Raw genomic sequence first — 19,629 nt, 5'->3', positions numbered from 1 at the left:
TTGGTTTTAAATGGTTCAAAATGGCCTTGGTGAAATTAAAACAATATGGTAAAGTATTTCATGGAAAGCTATAAATTCTACATATCATTTCTTAACAACATTATAGAATATAGTTATGTAGCCTCACAAACCGAGCTACAATTATTGATTCATTATATTTTGATATTTAACATTTTAATATTGTAATAATGTTTTGGATTTCTGGATAATCTTACTGCATGAGGTTTTTGCACTTTAAAATTTCCCTGAACAAAATGTCCTGGAAAAAGTCCCTGAATTTATCATAAGCCAACATAAACACTTCTGTGGTTCAATAAAGGAGAAAGAGTAAAGTTACATAACATAATGTGTTAATTTATCTTTTTTAACAGACACAAATATACTATGTGCTTTGTATTCAGTTTGGCCTCATTTAATGTGCCTCATTACGGCAGGGGCTTGAGAGAAAGTTCTCGGAGTAAAATTCTTATGTATTGTTTCCAGTTTTGTGCTTCATTGTGAAACACCAATATACATTGTATTTTGGACATATTATGTTTTAAAGACCTTCAGCAGGGGATTCATATCTGTGTGTGTGTGTGTGTGTGTGTGTGAGAAAGAGAGAGAGAGAGAGAGAGAGGGAGAGAACAAGAAAGAAAGAGTGAGAGGACGACAGATAAATTGGAGGGAAAATTGGTCGCTCCAGTTTTGTCGTATAAATATGGGGCGGTCTGTTCCTTGGACATTTTCCAGTGAAATTTCCCAGGGACCAGGGTACTGAAAATATCTCTATTTGCCTGCTCTGTCCTACATACAGAAAGAGAGAGAAAGAGAGAGGGAGAGAGAGAGAGAGGTGAGTGACAGCAGAACTGTAGGGGACTACTCATACATATTCATACGTAAGTATTGGAGCGATAGACAAACTAAGAATTGAGAGAAGAGATGGTAGTAGATGGTTAGATAGTAGTAGACACAGGGTGACTGCTCAGTGCATGACAGTTGTTCAACAGAAGTCAAGAAAAAGTCACCAATTCATAGAGAATGGGGGAAGTGAGGGGGAGTTTCAAAATCATAGAGGCAGACCAAGTACTGTCTATTTTAAACAGAGTCCATAAAAGAAGAGGGCTTGCTACATTTTTACTGAGCATAACTCAGCAAAAATGTAAACTCAGATGTAATCTTTATTTCTGCCATGGAAGTGTATCTGAAAAAACCTGAAGAAAAAAGAAGCTCACATAGTACTGATAAGCTGTCTTCTGCTGTACTTTGATACAGCTGAAGATGAGACTAAACTTGTCCTTCACTCAAGGAGAATTAAATATAAAGAGATAAATACAAAAAAGTCCAGGATAAGGAGATCTCCATTCTCTTTCCTTTATCTTTCTATCTGTCTTTGATTACTGGCCCCTAGATTTAACATTGTTATTGCACTTTTGTCTTGGTTATCCTATTATTTTGTCCTATTATGTTCTTGCTTTGCTGTTCCCCATTTATCTCACATTATGCATTTGTCAAAAACCTTTCCCTCCACAATATTTCTGCTCCCCCTGCTATCTTCCTACTCCTCTTTTAAATGTATTTATCACTCCTCGCTACAGTATGTAACATGATACTCCATCCATTACAAGCTCTTTTCCCCATCTCTCTATTTATCCCTTAGCTCTGCCTTTCTCTTCCTTGTTGTCCTCTCTTAGAATATGAATTACTCTCCCTTATTGCATTCCCCATTCCTGCTCTCAGTTCAGTCTGCTCCCCATATCCATTCTCTCATTTCATTTTGATTTCTTAGCAGTATATACAAATACAGATTTTTAGCTGCGACCGCAGCTCTGTAGCTTTGTCCGTAAGTCGGTCGGTCGGTCCACAAAAAGTGTCCTACCCCATAGCGGCCACAGTTTTCGCCCCAGGAGGCTGAAATTTGGAATGGACGTTGGTCATGACCGAAGGTAGAGCTGAGTAACTTTCAAGGCCGATTGATGAAGAGGGGGTGTGGCGATGGGCGTGGCCTATCACAAAAAGGCGCATAACTCCCGAATGGATTCACAGATTTGCACAAGATTTTGTGGAAAGGTTGGTCATGAGCCAAAGAAAAGGTCATGTGTTAGTGTGAGGGTGTGTGAGGGGGTGTGGTGATGAGCGTGGCCTATCACAAAAAGGCGCATAACTCCTGAATGGATTCACAGATTTGCACAAGTTTTTGTGGAAAGGTTGGTCATGAGCCAAAGAAGAGGTCACGTGTTTATATGAGGGTGTGTGCGTAGATGCATGCACACATGGATGCATGCGCGTGTGCGGTCACAGCTATTGCGGATTCGCGCTTGTTCTTTTCTGCTCACCTTCTCCTCCCAGCAGCATTTTAATAGTGGTTGTTCTCTCACCCTCTCTCACTGCCTCTCTTTTGGCACAGTTTGACAGTATTCAGTCACTTATTGTGTGTAAAATAACGATCAAGTTGGAAATGTTCATATTCATCTACTCATTCACTATTGGTGTTATCCCACACACCACCCCCCTTCTCTGTTTTCCATCTGCCTCTTGTCTCTTGTCTCAGTCAGCAGTTTGACAGCTTGTTGCCCTACTGGATTCTTTAGGTCAATGCTGTCATCACCCACCAAACCCTTATTCTCTCTCTCTCTCAAACACCGTCTCTCTGCCCGTCTCTACACACTCACACACCTAAACTTTTTACCCTGCTTTTTCAGTCTGGATATTTCCATTGATCGTCTTTCAATACCAGCCTCTATAATCCTAATGGAATTTCATTCCCCTGACTCTGTGTTCAAAGTGAAACAGGAACATAATGTGCAGTCGGCTGACAAAGGTAAAGAGGAAATTACTTAGTAAACAACAAGCGATCCAGCATCCCCCTATCAGGGCCATTTATTTGACCATATTCGCTGAGGTGTTGTGATACTTTGCGTTGTATCGCCCTACCACTCCCCCCTACAGTCTCCGTGCGGTCAAGCTGTTCACGTGGTGCTAAAACTGGCGCATTGGTTGTTCAGAATTGGATATCTTGTAAGAGGCTTGGTTCTCCTCACCCTGCTATCTCTCTTTTGCTGGTGGAAACTGTTCAATGATCCCTATACTTACAGTCCAGTATAATTGTGCTTGCAATTGTGCTTGTAACTCCTCATTTGCTCCTCCTGTTTTCATTCATCCTTTTCTTTCCCTCTTTTTCCCTCAGTGAGTCTCTGGGGATGAGGCCGTTGCCGCCAGTGCCGCACCCCCTGTCACCATGACGATGCCGCTCAGCCCCCTCTCCAGTGACGAGGAACAGCAAAGGATGTTGGGAAATAGTCAGCACTTCTATCCAGGGGCAGAAGAGGAGGGAGCGGAAGAGGAGGAGGAGGAAGAGAGACGGGTAGAGAATCAAGTGGAGGGAGAAGATGAGAATGGAGAGTTAGAGGAAGGGGAAGATGATGAAGAAGATGAGGTAGTTGGAGGTGGTCATTTGAGAGGAGGCAGGGAGGAGGGGCCTAGGCTATCTGGCAACATGCTTGGACGACAGACAGGAGACAGACAGTTACGGTCTGGCAACTTAGGACATGGGAGAAACCCCCATTCTTCAAGCACAGGACCCATCCATCATCAGCTGGTGAATCAACAGCTGCAACACCACTCCTCAACCAATCAACAGAAGCAGCGAAGACTGTTAGAGCGCAGCCAGAGTACAGCACCCTCTACAGATGAAACACAAATCTCACTGATGGTATTTCGCATTGGCATCCCTGACATCAAACAGACGGTTAGTTGATCCCCGAGTTCTTTCCAGCATCTCCAATGTCAACTGTATGGTAAATGTTCCTCCGATGCTGAAGCCTGTAGCAAAATCAAGATACAGGCATTGCCAGAATCAAGATACAATGTTTTACGAGTTCAGCGCAATGCTCAGACAGCATATAATGCGCTAGCAATAATACAGTAATTTAAAATAAAGCACCTACACAGTATCAAGAAACAGAAAAAAGGAATAGTTAAATATTCAAAAGGGAAATTATAGGCGACCTCCTTAAAAGCATACTATGCAGGATTTGTACCTTGATATACACTGCCTGGCCAAAAAAAAGTCGCCGTTTGGATTTTTTTGGACAGTGCCCACTGTACAAGCCTCTGGAGGCAGTGTTAAGATCTGGGGTTGCTTCAATTGGTCAGGTCTAGGCTCAGCAACGTTATGCGGCAATAAAATGAAGTCAGCTGAGTACCTGAATGTACTGAATGACCAGGTTATCCCATCAATGGATTTTTTCTTCCCTGCCGGCACAGGCATATTCCAGGACGACAATGCCAAGATTCATCGGGCTCAAATTGTGGAAGAGTGGTTCTGGGAGCATGAGGAATCATTTTCACACATGAATTGGCCACCACAGAGTCCTGACCTTAACCCCATTGAAAGTCTTTGGGATGTGCTGGAGAAGACTTTACGGAGTGGTTCGACTCTCCCATCAATACAAGATCTCGGCCAAAAATGAATGCAATTCTGGATGGAAATAAATGTTGTGATCTTGCATATGGTTGTCGAATCAATGCCACGACGAATGTGCACCGTAATCAAAGGCGGTCCAATGAAATATTAGAGTGTGCGACTTTTTTTCGGCCAGGCAGTGTATATACATATATATATATTTATTATTAAATAGACATGCTAAGGCATATCTAGGTTGCACTGGCAATCTGTGTCTTTCGCCGAATTGGTGCACCATTACCTGTATTCGTTATTCTAAAACGTTGTTCTGGGTGTGGTGTTCTTTTCTGTGTGGGGAGGGCTGGGTGTAGCTACAGGGCCTGTAGTTTGGAATCAGATTTCGGTGGAGTGTTTGTCGCTAGCTAGCTTGCAAAGAAGCCCATATACAGCAAAGCTAAAGACAGGCTTCATTCAAGAATTAGTTAACCTTGGAATTGCTTTTCCTCAGTGGTGTCAGCTGTTCATGGGAATGAAAAGTGATATGGAGTTGGCTTGTTTTCTGTAGGACCTGTAAGTAATGCTACCTTTAGCTATCCAGTTAGCTACGTTAGGTGGGGTACTATGGGAGAGTGGGCAGGGTTGAAAACGAAGGAGACGTTTTTGCTTGTAAACACAGGACCACAGCAAGGAACATAACTCCTGCATAGTAAGGATGACTTTCAAAATAAATATAGCTTGACTGGAATCTATTTTACCACTAAGTAGGTTTTCAAGTGTTCTGACACAATAAGTATCTTCTCTCATGCCACATATCTCAGATTTGATTGTGAAGAGGCTGATTTTTCTTTCTGCTTAAGAAGTAAATTAATCACATAGGTCAGCTGTCTGATAAGATTAGCCAAAAGGTTAGCCTTTGTGAGGCAAATTCTGATATGCAGCAACTGGCACTTATGTCAAGTGATTCGATTAACGATGCTTAGCAGTAAGAAGTGAATGAAATTTCAGCTATGATTGCTTTGTAGTAATGTTCATGTTTATAGCACAAAGCACATTAGAGGCATAATGGAAAAAATAATAATAGAATTAAAAAACTTACGGAGTTTAATGCATTCAGTGTAAAAATGCAACCCTTTTCCTTTCCCTGTAGCGCCATTGTCCTTATTCATGTGGAAGGACACAACTAAATTAAAAGTATGTGTTCCCCCTCTGTTGAAAATAATGTCTGCTCAGCATGTTCATGCAGGCATTGATATTTTTCTGAAGTTTGTTGAAAGCACAGAAATAGCAAAAACAATATCTTAATGCAGTAACTACAAAACACAGAAAATGAAACAATCATAGAGGTGCCCCATATTCCAGTACTACAATGTGCAACAATATTAGTTCATTTTAGTAATTTTAATGGCAGACAGAATTATGATTTCAGTGTGAAAATAAATATTTGTAAATAAATGGTAAGGCTTTTTGGTTTATTTCCTAGTGGTTTCCTATTTGCAGGGCAGCATGGTGGTGCAGTGGGTAGCACTGTCACCTCAGAGCAAGAAGGTCCTGGGTCCATATACCAGCCAGGGCTTTTCTGTGTGGAGTTTGCATGTTCTCCCCGTATCCACAGTCCAAAGACAGGTTAGGTTCATTGGAGAGTGTAAATTGCATGTGAATGTGTGTGTCCTGCTATGGATTGGTGACCTGTCCAGTGTGTATTCCTGCCTATTGCCCAATGCAGACTGGGGTAGGCTCCAGCTCCCCCATGAACCAAACCAGGAATCAGCAGGTTAGATGATGGATGGATGGGCAGATGGATGGATGACTACTTGCATTATTTTTAGGGTTGACTAATTCTAAATACAGTGAGGACCACACTTGAAACAATTCTAAAAGCACAGCTTTTCACAAATCTCCTCTATCTGCCTTTGGACTCACCTATATGTGCGCCTTCACGGTAAACTAGAAAAACCCTGCTGTACAGAAAGGGGGAAACAGGCACATTGCCAACAGATGTAGAAGCAGCGTAATATTTTACAGTATGTTCTAGACACTAACCATGACCGGACTGTCAGTATTAACTATGGTGACAGCTACATAGTGTTATGAGTCCAACCCCTGTCAGAAACCCCCCCCCCCCTTCACAAAGGACACCATTTCTGGCTCTCTGTACTTTCACAGTGCAATCGGTTTGCATTATGTGGTTTTGTTACACTTACGGTTTCTACAGTAGTCACTGGCTGTGCTTCTTTTCCCTGCCTCTTAATCACACCTTTTCTCTTCCCTTTTCCCTTGTGTGCAGAGAAGATGCTTCAGGCTAATCTTATATTAACAATAATTATGAGGTACAATTCATCTTTTTGCACAATAATGTTACAATCATGGGAATATTTCACATGAACGGCTCTAGTTTAATTGGTTGATCACAAATAATACTCCTTTATTTTGGACCGTTTATCCCAAAATAAACCCACATTCTTCGTGTGTCATTCCAAAATGCAAGCTGTGCACATGATCTTCACCTGAATTGCACCTGTGAAAGACTTTATATATCTCAAGGATTCTACTGTTTCATAACATTTTCATTTAATTCTATTAAATGCAACTGAAAATGCAAGGGATACTAGCGTACTCAACAGTGACCAAGTAATTTTTCAAATGACACATTTTTCTTTATGATCTGTCATGGTCAATATTAATATGCTGTTATGTCATTCATATACAGTACATATATAGACCTCATTTTTTTTTAGCCAAACTCAGGATAAGTTTGGACAGAAAGATAGCCAAATAAAATGGAATACTTTTCAGATTAATATTTTTGAATGAGGAGTTGCTGAACTTGTGCGACGATATTATCATCTTTGTGAGTGATCACGCAGATTTTAAGGGCAATGAAATGGGACGTTGGGTGTCAGTGATCCTGACTTGTGGAAAGCAACTCGGAAAAATCTGTGTGACACATTTGTGTGCCCCTCAGCGGTGTGGAGTTACATAAAACAAAGAACATGGAGTTCATATTGAGTATACTGACAACTGTGTTTGTCATGTTCACTGGCGGTTCTTTTTTTTAAACATTTTTGCATCGTTTGGAGTATACTGCCTGCTTAATTTAAGTAATCCAGTTAATTTAGTTGTGCATACACAGAGTGCGCCTCTGTACTGTATAATCCCTCTTCCTCTATCCTGCTGTCTGATTCATTATTGATGTGCGTGTGTGTGTGTGTGTGTTTGTGTGCGCGTGTGTGTGTCATTGACTCTTAATAATTTAGAGCCAACTAATCTAATAAACAGCAATCAAATTTTAAGAAGTGAGAGTTGGATAGATCAATGAAAACAGGCAATATAGTACTTCACATAGTTCTCACACTGATGTCATGTGCTCCTCCGTTCTGTCAAGAGAGTGTATGTTCAGTGCTAACTCTCTCCTGTCCCCTGAAATCCCAGCACATTAAGCCTGTTTTACGTGTCTGTTAATTCGCCCTCAATAAATGCTAATTGCTTGTTAATTGTGTCTTAATGAGATCAGGGAAAGGCAGGCAGCAGGCGATACAAATGTTGTGAATTGAGAGAATAGGATTACTGCTGGCAAAGCAATATGTTCACCCACACACTGATATTCACATACTCATGCATGTACCCATGCACACATGTAAATGCACACAAAATAATGGACCTGAACTAAACCAGTTTCAGTTGTCACAGAACATGTTATCAGTTCATAGTGGCTTGCCAGCATTTCATTTTGAGCACTTAATTCCCATCTGTAAAAACAAAAACAGTGACCATTGACAGACACTATTCTTTATTTTTTCACTGTTAATGGTTTTGTTCTTATTCAAGGACAGCTGTATTAACTTAATATTAACTTGCAATAATCCATTCCGTTTCTTTTGTGGGTAGCCAGCTAGAGTTACACAGAGGAACTGCAATGGAAGACCATACAGCTCAGCATATATTTATACAAATATAGTCAAACAATGGCTGACACTGATTTTTAACTTGTATTTTTTAAGTGGGAAGATGTCTACATTGTATGAAATGGACTTGGAATTTTAGAAGCTGAGATGCTAAATACCACCACTTGATTGAGCTACATTTACCCCTGAGTGGTAAACTGAACATCCAATTCAATGTAAAATGTATAAAACCCATGTGAGGAAAATGCACCCCACATCATTACAGAAGTGCAGAATCCACTGTTTGAGAGCATGCCACTTCCTTAGCTGTGCGTGACACATGCACTCATTCTTATCAAGAACAGGGGGAAAGATGATTCACTGGGCCATATCCCATTACTGCACTGTTTGGTAGCCAATTGCCTGTGCTCTTGACATTACTGTACAGTACATTATTATGCAGTCCACAAGTATTTGGACAGTGACACAATTTACTCCAGCGCATTGGATTTGAAACGAAACAATGAATATGAGGATAAAATGCAGACTGTCTGCTTTAATTTGTGGGTAATTGCAGTCTTACTGGGTGAACCATGTAGGAATTGCAGCCCTTTTTATCCACAGACCCTCATTTTAGGGCAGGAAAATTAATGGGACAATTGGCTGCTCACCTGTTTCTTGGCATCCATGTGTCTTTGCATTATTAGTTCATGCACAAGAAATCTAACAAAAGGTTGACTTTATTGTAGGTGTGGAATTAGAATTTTGGAGCCATCGTAGGGCGGAAAAATGAGAATAAATTGATCAGAGTCATTGTGAGTGTCAAAATCAACTGTTTGGTACATTGTCAAAAAGCAAGAAAGCACTGGTGAGCTCAGCAATGGCAAAGGACTGGTAGACCACAGAAGACCATGTAGTGCATAACCACAGAACAGAAAGAATTCATTTGTGAAGAAAATGCCTTTCACTGCAAGAAGCAAACCATTAAAAAGCCTTAAGAACAGAATGGCCAGGTTTGAGTTTGTTACAAAGTACATTTAAAAAAAGGGTAGTGTTTTATAACAAACTCTTAAGGACAGATTAGGTGAGCATTAACCTGTGCCAAAAGTGACAGACTGAAAAGTGTGGAGAAACAGGAACTGCTCATGATCCAAAGCATCTGCCCTCATCTTTGAAAAATAGTGGAGTTAGTGTTATGGCTTGGGCATGTATGGCTGCCACTGGAAATGGCTCGGTTGTCTTTATTGATGCTGCTGATGGCAGCAGCAGGATCAATTGGGAAGTGTACAGAAACATTTTATCAGCTCAGATCCAACTAAATGGCTCAACTCATTGGATGGCCCTTCACTTTTCAGCAGGAGGGTGATCCCCCAATAAACGGCTAGAGTTATTCTGGGCCAAAATGTGGAATGTCCTTGAATGGCGAAGACAACCATCTGACCTGAATCCAATTAAAGATGGGTTTCACTCGCTGAAGACAAGGCAAAAATCCCCCAAAACAAACAAGAATGGAAGATGGCTGAAGTACAGGCCTGGCAGAGCATCACTAGGAAAGATACCAGGGTGTGGTAATCTCTACAGCTTGCAGACTTCAGGCCGACATCTAAGGATTTAACATAACGTCACACGTCACACGTCACACGTCACACGTCACACGTCACACGTCACACATAACACGTAACACGTAACACAACAAAGTACAGGCCATTCAGCCCATCAATGCTTGCCATTTTCCTAACTAAATTAGTGCTCTAATTACCTGCAGACTAAGTAGATAGTAAATATAATATGTAAAAACTAAACACAACCAAGTACTAAATATAATGACTTAATTTAATATTATGCTAATATGTCCAATAACATTTACAAATGGGGACAATGTATAAAAAGGGCTATAATTGCTACATGAATCACCCAATATGTATGTAAATACCCTCAAATTAAAGCTGACAATCTGCACTTTAACTGTATACTCATAGTTTTATTTCAAATCCAATATGCTGGAGAACAGAACCAAAACAACAAAAATTGTATCACTGACCAAATATTTTTGCATTTAGCTGTATATCATTTCAACAATTTAGCAGTTTACAGAGCTCAGCTTCAATTAAGTACTTCAAATAAGACAGCTCCTATATGGATGCTGCATAGGAGAATGCAATGTGTATATTAATGAACACTAAATGGAAGATGTAGCTCAAAGCAGGGTGTGTTTGAGAGAGAGAGAGAGAGTGAGAGTGAGAGAGCTGTTTGGTATGTAAATCAAACCTTTAAGCAAGACTGCAAGCACAGAGTGACACCAGCAATTAATGCATCATCAATGGGTTGTGATGGCACAGTTTATGTGTTTTATGACATGAAATGGTAACATATTATTGCTCATTTAAAATAGTATTAACCTTCAATTATAATGCACTCTGTCGTGCAGTCAGTGTCCACAGTATAGTCCTCATAATGTACACCCTCATAGTGTGACCCTCAGTACTGGGTAGTTACAAACCTATAAAGGCCCTTGGAGTACAAGTAAAATGGAGAGCATCTGGGATACATATGGAGTGGAGCAGGGGGAGGGGAGAAGGACTATGCGAAGGAGAGAGACAGCAGAGAAGGAGATCTCCCTATAGATCTCATTAAAAGCCTCTTATCCCCTTTGTACTTGCCCTGCAGAAAATAACTGGAGGAAATTTGTGTGTGTGTATATGTGTGTGTGTGTGTGTGTGCATGAGAGAGTGAGAGAGAGAATGAAAGAACGAAAGAGATGGTCAGAACAGGAGGCACACGCATTCTCACACACAGCTGAGATGTGAGTAGATATAGAACTGTTATCATATATGTGTACTGGAGGCCTTGGTTAAGCTGCCGCTGTCAGTAAAACACCATTTTTACCATCTTGCCAATTTGCGCGTGTAAGTTCATTCTGGAAAGAGAAACCCTGTGGACAGCAGAGAATGAGTGGGAGTAAGCTGCTCATTTTGCTGTTCATGTTAGAGGATTTTTTTGTCATAGGCTCTGTTCATTGCTGTGAGGTTCATTGAAATGTACAATTTAAATACTGATATTACAAGTTATGAAATAACCAAATTTACATTCTGTATGGAAATGTCTTTGTCACCTGTCACTTTAACTACATCAAAGCCATCAGTTTATGTATTCACTATATATTTTTGTGCTAATTTGCTTATGCGACACAAGCTACTGGAATACTGGAAGTATGTTGATTGGTTACAGCCATTATATTAGATAATTAGTCCAGAGGTTTATTATTATGCTGATAACTGTTCTGCTCAGTTTGTCTTAAAGCACTTTAGTTTCCATTCTGTCAGTGAGTGTGTGTTTGTGAATATCTTCCTCAGTCACAGGACACCCACTCTTAACTCAGTGAGACAGTACACACCTATGAGTTACCTTTATCTCTCACTGTGATAATCTCAAAAGCTTACGCACAGACCATCCTATAATGCTCTGCCTCCTAGGGACCACAGAAGCATTGCTACGGCAACTGGCAGCTTGCTCCACTAAAAAACTGGTTGCCATGCCAATGGTAATAGCTGTGCGCAAACGCATAAGGAGAGAGCGAGGGAAGGAGGGATAGAAAAAGATTATTATACATATACTGCATACCACTGCACCCTGCACATTCACAGTGACAGCAAGAAGGCTTGTGCTATGGTCTGCTTATAAAAGTGAGAGTGAGATTTCTATATGCTGCCCTTTATTGTCTGATTGTACATTGAAAATACTGGTATTTAGAGTGGGTTTTCACCACCTAAATTTGCATTATAATTGAGAATGCCGATAAATATTAGCATAGTAAGCGATTCATATTTTTTCAGAGGTCCTCATCCTTTATTTCTGCAAGGGCAAGCCTTTTGCATGTTGCTACTAATGGGTAGCACTGAAGTAGATTGGTTAGGGAACTGGGCTTGTAGAGTAAATTCAAAGGGTAGGGGATTCAAAGTCTTACCTAGCATGCTGCTGTTGCACCCTTGAGCAAGGTGCTTGACCTAAATATCTGCCCATATAAACTGATAGCATATAAAAATTTAACCTGTGTAAGTTTCTCTAGATAAGAGAGTATGTGAAATACAATATAAATTTACTGCTTCAAGGCATGTTATGAAGGTTCACGTATAAGTACTAATTCTTGCTTGCTGTGAAGTATTCCACCTCAGTTAACAGGGAACGTGATGGAACCAAATGGGTTATAAGGTGTTGCCCCTCAAGGAGCAATTGCACTTTATTTTATGAAAGATTAGTTTCATGTTAGATGGTATGACCATATTAGTCATGCTTTTGTTCTCTACAGCTTATTTCACACTTGGCAATAATTCCCCTGATTTTAAGCCCAACTACAGTTGGGCCAACAGTCAGTGCTAATTATCTTCTAGTGTGAAAGGGCTGAAGGCTCTGGATTTTGCCATCTCCCATTGACTCCCGACTTGTACAGGCAGGCAAGAGTTTTTCAAACATTTGGTTTTGTCGGCTGAATCAAAGACTCAGTCAAATAGTGCGTACTGTTCAAAGACTGAAATACGAGACCGACCCTGGCAGCAGTCAAAGAGAATTGCTCAAGAGGAAGACTAACAAAATGGGCAGAAGTGAACTCACTTTAACAACAACAAAAACAATAACCACCAACCTTTCTGAGCTATTGTGTTTATGCAATATTTTGTAAAGCTTGAGAGAAAACATTAAGAATTGGGCTGGTGAGTGCTCTTGTGTGAAACCTTCAATCTGTTCCCAGTCACTTAGTGTGCACACCATCATGACGGCAAGATCAATCGTCAAGACCAGTTATTAACTCTGAACTGCTTTGTCAAGTAAACGTTCTATCCAACGTTTTGTTCCAATCACCTGGATTTGCTAATTGGCACAGTTCTTCAGCCAGGAGGTAGAACTAATTAGTTAAATCAGCTGGCTGAGTTCATGGGTGGAAGAAACAGATGGCAGGACTTTCTAACCCCGGGACTTTCCACCTCTGTTCATCAGCAAGTACTGGAATATTTGGCCAGCGTGAGCCAAGCTTACCTAAGAACCTAAGTACCTAAGACTAAGAACTCTGACATGTGCATTAATGTGCTGTAGCCTCCTGTCCAGTATACTGAGTAGTGTCTATATTTATGAGGCAGTGTGTGTTTACTCTAATGCACAGTGGGAATGAAGCGTTATGTGCTCTTGATACTCTTGATCAATGTGTAATAATGGAGTTGGAATTTTATTGTGTTGTCTATTGCCCTGTAGATTCATTGCTGATGCATTTGAATCTTTTATTTAGTATTGCGTGACCACTGTGGTGTAAAGTGTAAACTGTAGACTTGACTGCATGTAAATTTCACAGTTGGACAGCTGGGTGGAGTTACATCACATGAAACTGACTGACACAGTGCACAAAATGAAATATGTGAGACAATGGCAACATCTATAGGTGAGAGAGAAAACAGAGAAACCATCTGACACTGCTTCATTTGTTTGTCAGGCATAAATGAAGGATGATATTGTTCTATACGATGTACACCTTTTAAATTTTCTAATATTGTCCTTGTTGCTGTTGTGTTTATACTGTAAATATGTTCTGGTGCCATACTAGAATTGGTTGGGTATTTAGCCTAATAATCAAATTTGGAATACACAATGCTGTAGCACAACTGATCCAGTGACACAAGCTAGAGCAGACTTTATCCAACACCTCCCCCTAGTGTTTCAAAGACTGTACAGTCTCAATACTACACTGCAGACCACTTCCAATATGTTCAAGACTTTACAACACTGCATAATGTATGTAATACACATACAATAATGCACAGGAGAGCACAGTGAAGACCTACAATAGACACACTCACATAACACACATGGGTAATAGAATACCATAATGATTACGGAATTGAATTGCAACAAATGTTTTAATTTCAATTCGGCACTGCTGTTGTGAACTTGAGAAAGGTACATAAAATGTTGGATTGTATGATTATATGACCGTTTGTATAAATATATGCTGAGCTATTAAATTTTCCATACACAAGTTTTAAGTATTAGGCAATACATTAGTGAAAAACAGAACTGAATGCTGTATGGATCTACATGATATATTGTAGCATAGGTGAACTAAGAATACAATGGTAAGTATGTGAACTGTACATGCTAATCACACAGTTCCATTATCTTGACACTTCTTTACCCTCGCACTAACTGTGTTTTGTGCGATTTACTCTCTTTCACTATCCCAGCAGAAATGTCTACGGTTCAGCCCTGAGGAGACGGTGTGGAGTGCTAAGCAGCAGGTGCTGTGCTCCCTGACAGACTCCCTGCGGGATGTGCTCAACTATGGCCTTTTTCAGCCTGCCACGGATGGCCATGATGCCAAGTTCTTAGAAGAGGAGCGATTGCTTCGGGACTACCCACAATCCTTTGAGAAAGGGGTGCCCTATCTGGAGGTGCGGGTCAGAGCAGCGCTACACACGGCAATTTTTATTGCAGACTCCAAAACTTATTAATATTCCAACTACACTGTTATCTAAATCTTCGGGGTTGTTTTTAATCAAAGGGGAAGCAGTTCAACGGTAGTGAAATTTTTTCCATTGAGTTGAAATACAGTAACCCTACTGGCACCATCATATGGCTAATTGGATTCATGTTATGTGGTTGGCAGGATTAGAGCCAGGCATGTCCTGAAAATACTGTACCCAAAAATGTTTGTCAAACTTTCATTTAAACCAAGTGTCAATTATTTTCTTTTTCTCAGTTTCGCTACAAGACCAGAGTCTACAAACAGACAAATCTGGATGAAAAACAATTAGCCAAACTGCACACCAAGGTAATGAAACAGTGTATTTTTGTATGCATGCATGCATGTGCATATTTTTTTATGTTTATGAATGCATTTGGGATGGTGTGTGTTCATGCACATGTGTATTTCTGTGCATGTGTGTGTGTGTTCTTGGCAACAATAAGTGTGTTGTTTTTACCTGTCTTTTCTTCCCTCTTTCTCAGTTTAGAGTCAATGTGCTCAGTAATCCCCCCCAACACACACACACATACACACACACACAATTATTTAGTCAGCAACTAGTGCCGTTTGTGTTCTTCAGTGACCAGGGAACTTTTACCCATATTTTCAGGCCAGTTTGAAGAAATTTATGGAGTACGTACAAACTGGATCAGTGGATAAGGTAGCCAAGGTCTTGGAAAGGGGTCTCGATCCAAACTACCATGATTCCGACAGTGGGGGTAAGTTGCTGCATTCATCTTTGCACTCTGGGATCTAGTCTAGTATTTTATCGGTGATTGTTTATCAAAACTGTGAAGGACTTTTAAAAACGCTTTTATGGGTGATGTGTGTGAAAATTTAAACCGACCGAGGCTAAACCAATTTAAACTGTGAACTATTGAACTTCTTCAGGCTCTCAGTTTATTCAACCAATATCATCTGTGCTTGTCAGACAGATGCTGTTGATTTGACAGGACATGAATGAATCAAGATAAATTGAGTCACAATTCCCTCATGGCCCAACATAGCACTGCTGCTGAATACTGCACACCATGTTCACCAGGGAACACTTAAGTCAAATAGCAGCAAACTCTGCAGTCATCATTAAAACAGCATTCTTCATCTTAATGGTAAACCACAATGGCTTTCAATGTGGCCAGTATTGTGATTATTCTCCCTTGACAATACCAGTAGCATATCACTAGAACAAGTGAATATAAAGAAAAAGGTTGGCACTGTAGTCAATGCAAAGAGTGAGGGTGCCACAGCCTGGCTCGTAAAGCCACGACAAAAGGAAATTATGGGGGACATACTAATTTAAATAAACTAGACAGAAAATAAAGGAAAAACTGAAGGTGGAGAAGTATGTTGGCCATCAGTTCTGTACGCATGTGCAGAGATGAGTAAAAACTATCACGGCAAATGTTGTAAAATGCAACAATCCAAATAAACGGTTCGAGGAGAGAGAGGAAGTAAACAAACCAGCGAGCCACACTAAGGCTGTGTCCAAAACAGCTTATTGCCTACTATTGAGTATATAAGTTGAGAACACTGGATGAGAAAGTTGTTAAGTAGGTGAAATTTTCTCTAAATGCAGTGTACTTAAAATCCCTGGATGATATACATATTTTGGGGGTTTCGCTGAGTGCATTTTTTGGCATAGTTTTCAGGAAGTAAACCAAACTTTTTAGGAGGTCCCATACATCAGAGAGGAAGAGGTGGGGCCTTTTTACTACAAGTCTTAAGACACTTTTGCTTCACTGTAGGAAAATAGTATGGAGAATATTTTTCACATACTGCCCACCACGTCCTAAAAAATACACACTAAATAGTACGTAGTCTGTTTAGTAGACAGTACATATTTTAAGAAAACAGTAGTGGGGGCTATTTTGACATGGCCTAGGGTTCATTCCAATCCCTTTTTTTCCACTCCTTGCATCTCTTATGTGGCAATGGGAGTTCATCACACAAAAAGTGTACATTTTGATATGTAGTTCAGAACATTCTGTTTCTAGTAACGTGTTGTACATAGTTTAATTATATTTAAACATGAAGGTTTATGTTTTGGATCCATTTTGTTTTATTCCCAAAGAGGATTAATGATTAAGAATTCAACATTATGTAATCCATCCTTTATCAGTAATTGCAGGATCATATATAAACAACATTTCCAAAAGTATGTGGACACCGGAACATCATACCATACAGTACATACACCCATGTATGTACTTGTTGAACATCTCATTCCAAAACCATGAGCATTAATATGGAGTTGGACCCCCCTTTACTACTGTAACAGCCTTCACTATTCTGGGAAGGATTTACAGCAGATTTTGGAACATGGCTGTAGGGATTTGCTTCCATTCAGCCACAAGAGCACTAGGGAGGTCGCACACTGGTTTTTGGTGATAAGGCCTGGCTAACATTCACCATTCCAGTTCATCACAAAGTTGTTAGATGTGGTTGAGGTCAGGGCTCTGTGCAGGCCAGTCAAGTTCTTCCGAACATCACACCCACATGTACTTGTTGAACATCTCATTCCAAAACCAAAACCCCCCCTTTGTTGCTGTAACAGCCTCCACTCTTCTGGGAAGGACTTACAGTAGATTTCGGAACATGGCTGCAGGGATTCGTTTCCATTCAGCCACAAGAGCGTGAGTGAGGCTGGGCACTGATGTTGAGCATAAGGCCTGGCTTGCAGTGGGCATTCCAATTCATCCCAAAAGTGTTTGATGGCGTAGAGGTCAGGGCTCCGTGGTGTTCTGCAAGCAAGTTATTTCACACCAAACTCAGAAAACCATTTATTTTATGGACCTTGCTTTGTGCACGAGGGCATTGTCCTGCTGATACAAGAAAGGGCCTTCCCCAAACTGCTGCCACAATGTTGGAAGCGCACAATTCTCTAAAATGTCATTGCATGCTATAGCATAAAGATTTCCCTTCACTGGAAATAAGGGGCCTAGCCCAAACCATGAAAAACAGCCCCAGACCATTGTTCTACCTCCACCAAACTTTACAGTTTGCACTATTTGGGCCAGTACAGTTGGCACTATCCATTTCGTCAAACCCATATTCGTCCATCAGACTGACAGATAGTGAAGTGTGATTCATCACTCCAGAGAACAGTGGTTCCACTGCTCCAGAGTCCAATGGTGGTGTGCTTTACAACACTCCAGCCAACGATTGGCATTGCACATGGTGATCTCAGGCTTGTGTACGGCTGCTCGGCCATGGAAACCCATTTCATAAAGCTCTTGATGAACTGACGTTGATTCCCGAGGTAGTTTGGAACTCTGTAGTGAGTGTTGCAACCGAGGACAGATGATTTTTACTCAGCACTCAGCAGTCCCGTTCTGTGAGGTTGTGTGGCCTACCACTTCACAGCTGAGCTGTTATTGCTTCTATACATTTCCACATAATATCAGCACTTACAGTTGACTGGGGCAGCTCTAGCAGGGTAGAGAGTTGACAAACTGACTTTCTGGAAAGGTGACATCCTATGACAGTCACTGTGCTCATTAGTACGACTCATTCTACTGCCACTGTTTGTCAACAGAGATTGCATGTCAGTATGCTTGATTTTATGCACCTGTTAGCAATGGGTGTGGCTGAAATTGACGAAACCGTTAATTAGAAAGGGTGTCGAGACTCTGTTTGTTCTCACTCTCACATACATACATTCTCAGTCTTATGCATGTCTGTGTATGAGTAGAATGTATGCATGTGAGAGTAGAATGTTTGTGTATATGAGTAGAATGTATGTATGTGGGAGAAACTATAGTGGAAATGGAAAGCAGATAGTTTACCTAATTGTGATTGGCTCAGAAGCTGGCACAGGCTCTTGTCCAGCTCCCACACACTGTAGAGGAGGAGATCTATTACAGAAAGCAATCAGAGTAATAAATAGTAGCCTATATTATTGTCGCACAAAACAGTAACACTACTTCTGTATGGAAAGCCAGAAAGCGCATATTTCACCTTCCAAAATGGCATTAGTTAAGTGTGTAAAAACTGTCATAAAACCGTAATGTATGGCATTAAACATTAGGATCGCATAAAAATGAATCTTTTGGAAAGATAAGGCTGTATTTTCAACCCTTTTTGAGTTCATAAAAATGAAATGTAGAAAAAAGCACTGTTTCTTACGCACATCTTGTGCCACAAATTCCAGGTTCACACTACATGATTTATGCCCTGATTTTCCTGTCCCCAACAAATCTTTGAGATCTGCGACAAAAACCCCAGGTCAGAGCCAAATCGGTGCTTGCGCTCATTACCAACGGTCATCAACTGTGAGCGGTTCTGAGACTCTTCCGACCACGATTTTGAGCAGTCCAAGATGCCCAAATATTTTCAAGTATGTTTGAAATTATCAGCACACAATCTTGTAGTGTGGGCACTGTATGACGAGTTGTGAGAATGGCAATGAGCAATAGCCAGTGACAGCATGAGAGGAAACCAGGAAGAGGATGACTACAAAACAACATGGCTTTCAAGAAGGCTACTTTATTCTGTTTCTATCAGAATATAATAATTGTCATGGCATACGAATGGTTGTTAGAAACTTGTAACAAAAGCAAAAGCACAAATGTGTCCTTCCTGGCGACACAGTTTGCAGACGCACAGGCTTGCTAGCTAGACAATCCTTGCAGCTCGCATCTCCCTGACCATTGTCTCCTCCTTATACAGTATTGTGTTTGGTCCTATTCTTCAGCTTTTCAGCACAAATGAGCGCAAGAAAATAAAGTCACCTCTGGCATGTTTTCCTAAGACAACGGAGCTTCAGGATCCCCGACATGAAAGCTCTTGTAATTTCTGAACCTCGTCTGCGTTCGATTGTGTAGTGTGCACACCACTACATCAACAAGACAACAGATTAC

At 40.6% G+C, this 19,629-nt stretch overlaps 1 protein-coding gene across 1 annotated transcript in view; it reads left to right on the top strand.

Moving 5' to 3' along the window:
- LOC135248040 (SH3 and multiple ankyrin repeat domains protein 1-like) overlaps positions 1-19,629 on the top strand; it is a 112,023-nt gene that overhangs the window by 24,661 nt on the left and 67,733 nt on the right. The window contains exons 2-5 of the mRNA XM_064322202.1: positions 3,167-3,727; positions 14,493-14,696; positions 15,005-15,076; positions 15,381-15,489. Coding sequence (XP_064178272.1) covers positions 3,218-3,727; positions 14,493-14,696; positions 15,005-15,076; positions 15,381-15,489 — 895 coding nt within the window. The 5' untranslated portion in view covers positions 3,167-3,217. The remainder of the gene's footprint in view (positions 1-3,166; positions 3,728-14,492; positions 14,697-15,004; positions 15,077-15,380; positions 15,490-19,629) is intronic.

The sequence above is a fragment of the Anguilla rostrata genome, chromosome 2 (assembly GCF_018555375.3).
Source record: "Anguilla rostrata isolate EN2019 chromosome 2, ASM1855537v3, whole genome shotgun sequence".
In the NCBI taxonomy this organism is placed as follows: domain Eukaryota; kingdom Metazoa; phylum Chordata; class Actinopteri; order Anguilliformes; family Anguillidae; genus Anguilla; species Anguilla rostrata.
Note: the sequence above shows the minus strand (reverse complement) of the source record. Positions and strands in the feature narration are given on the sequence as shown.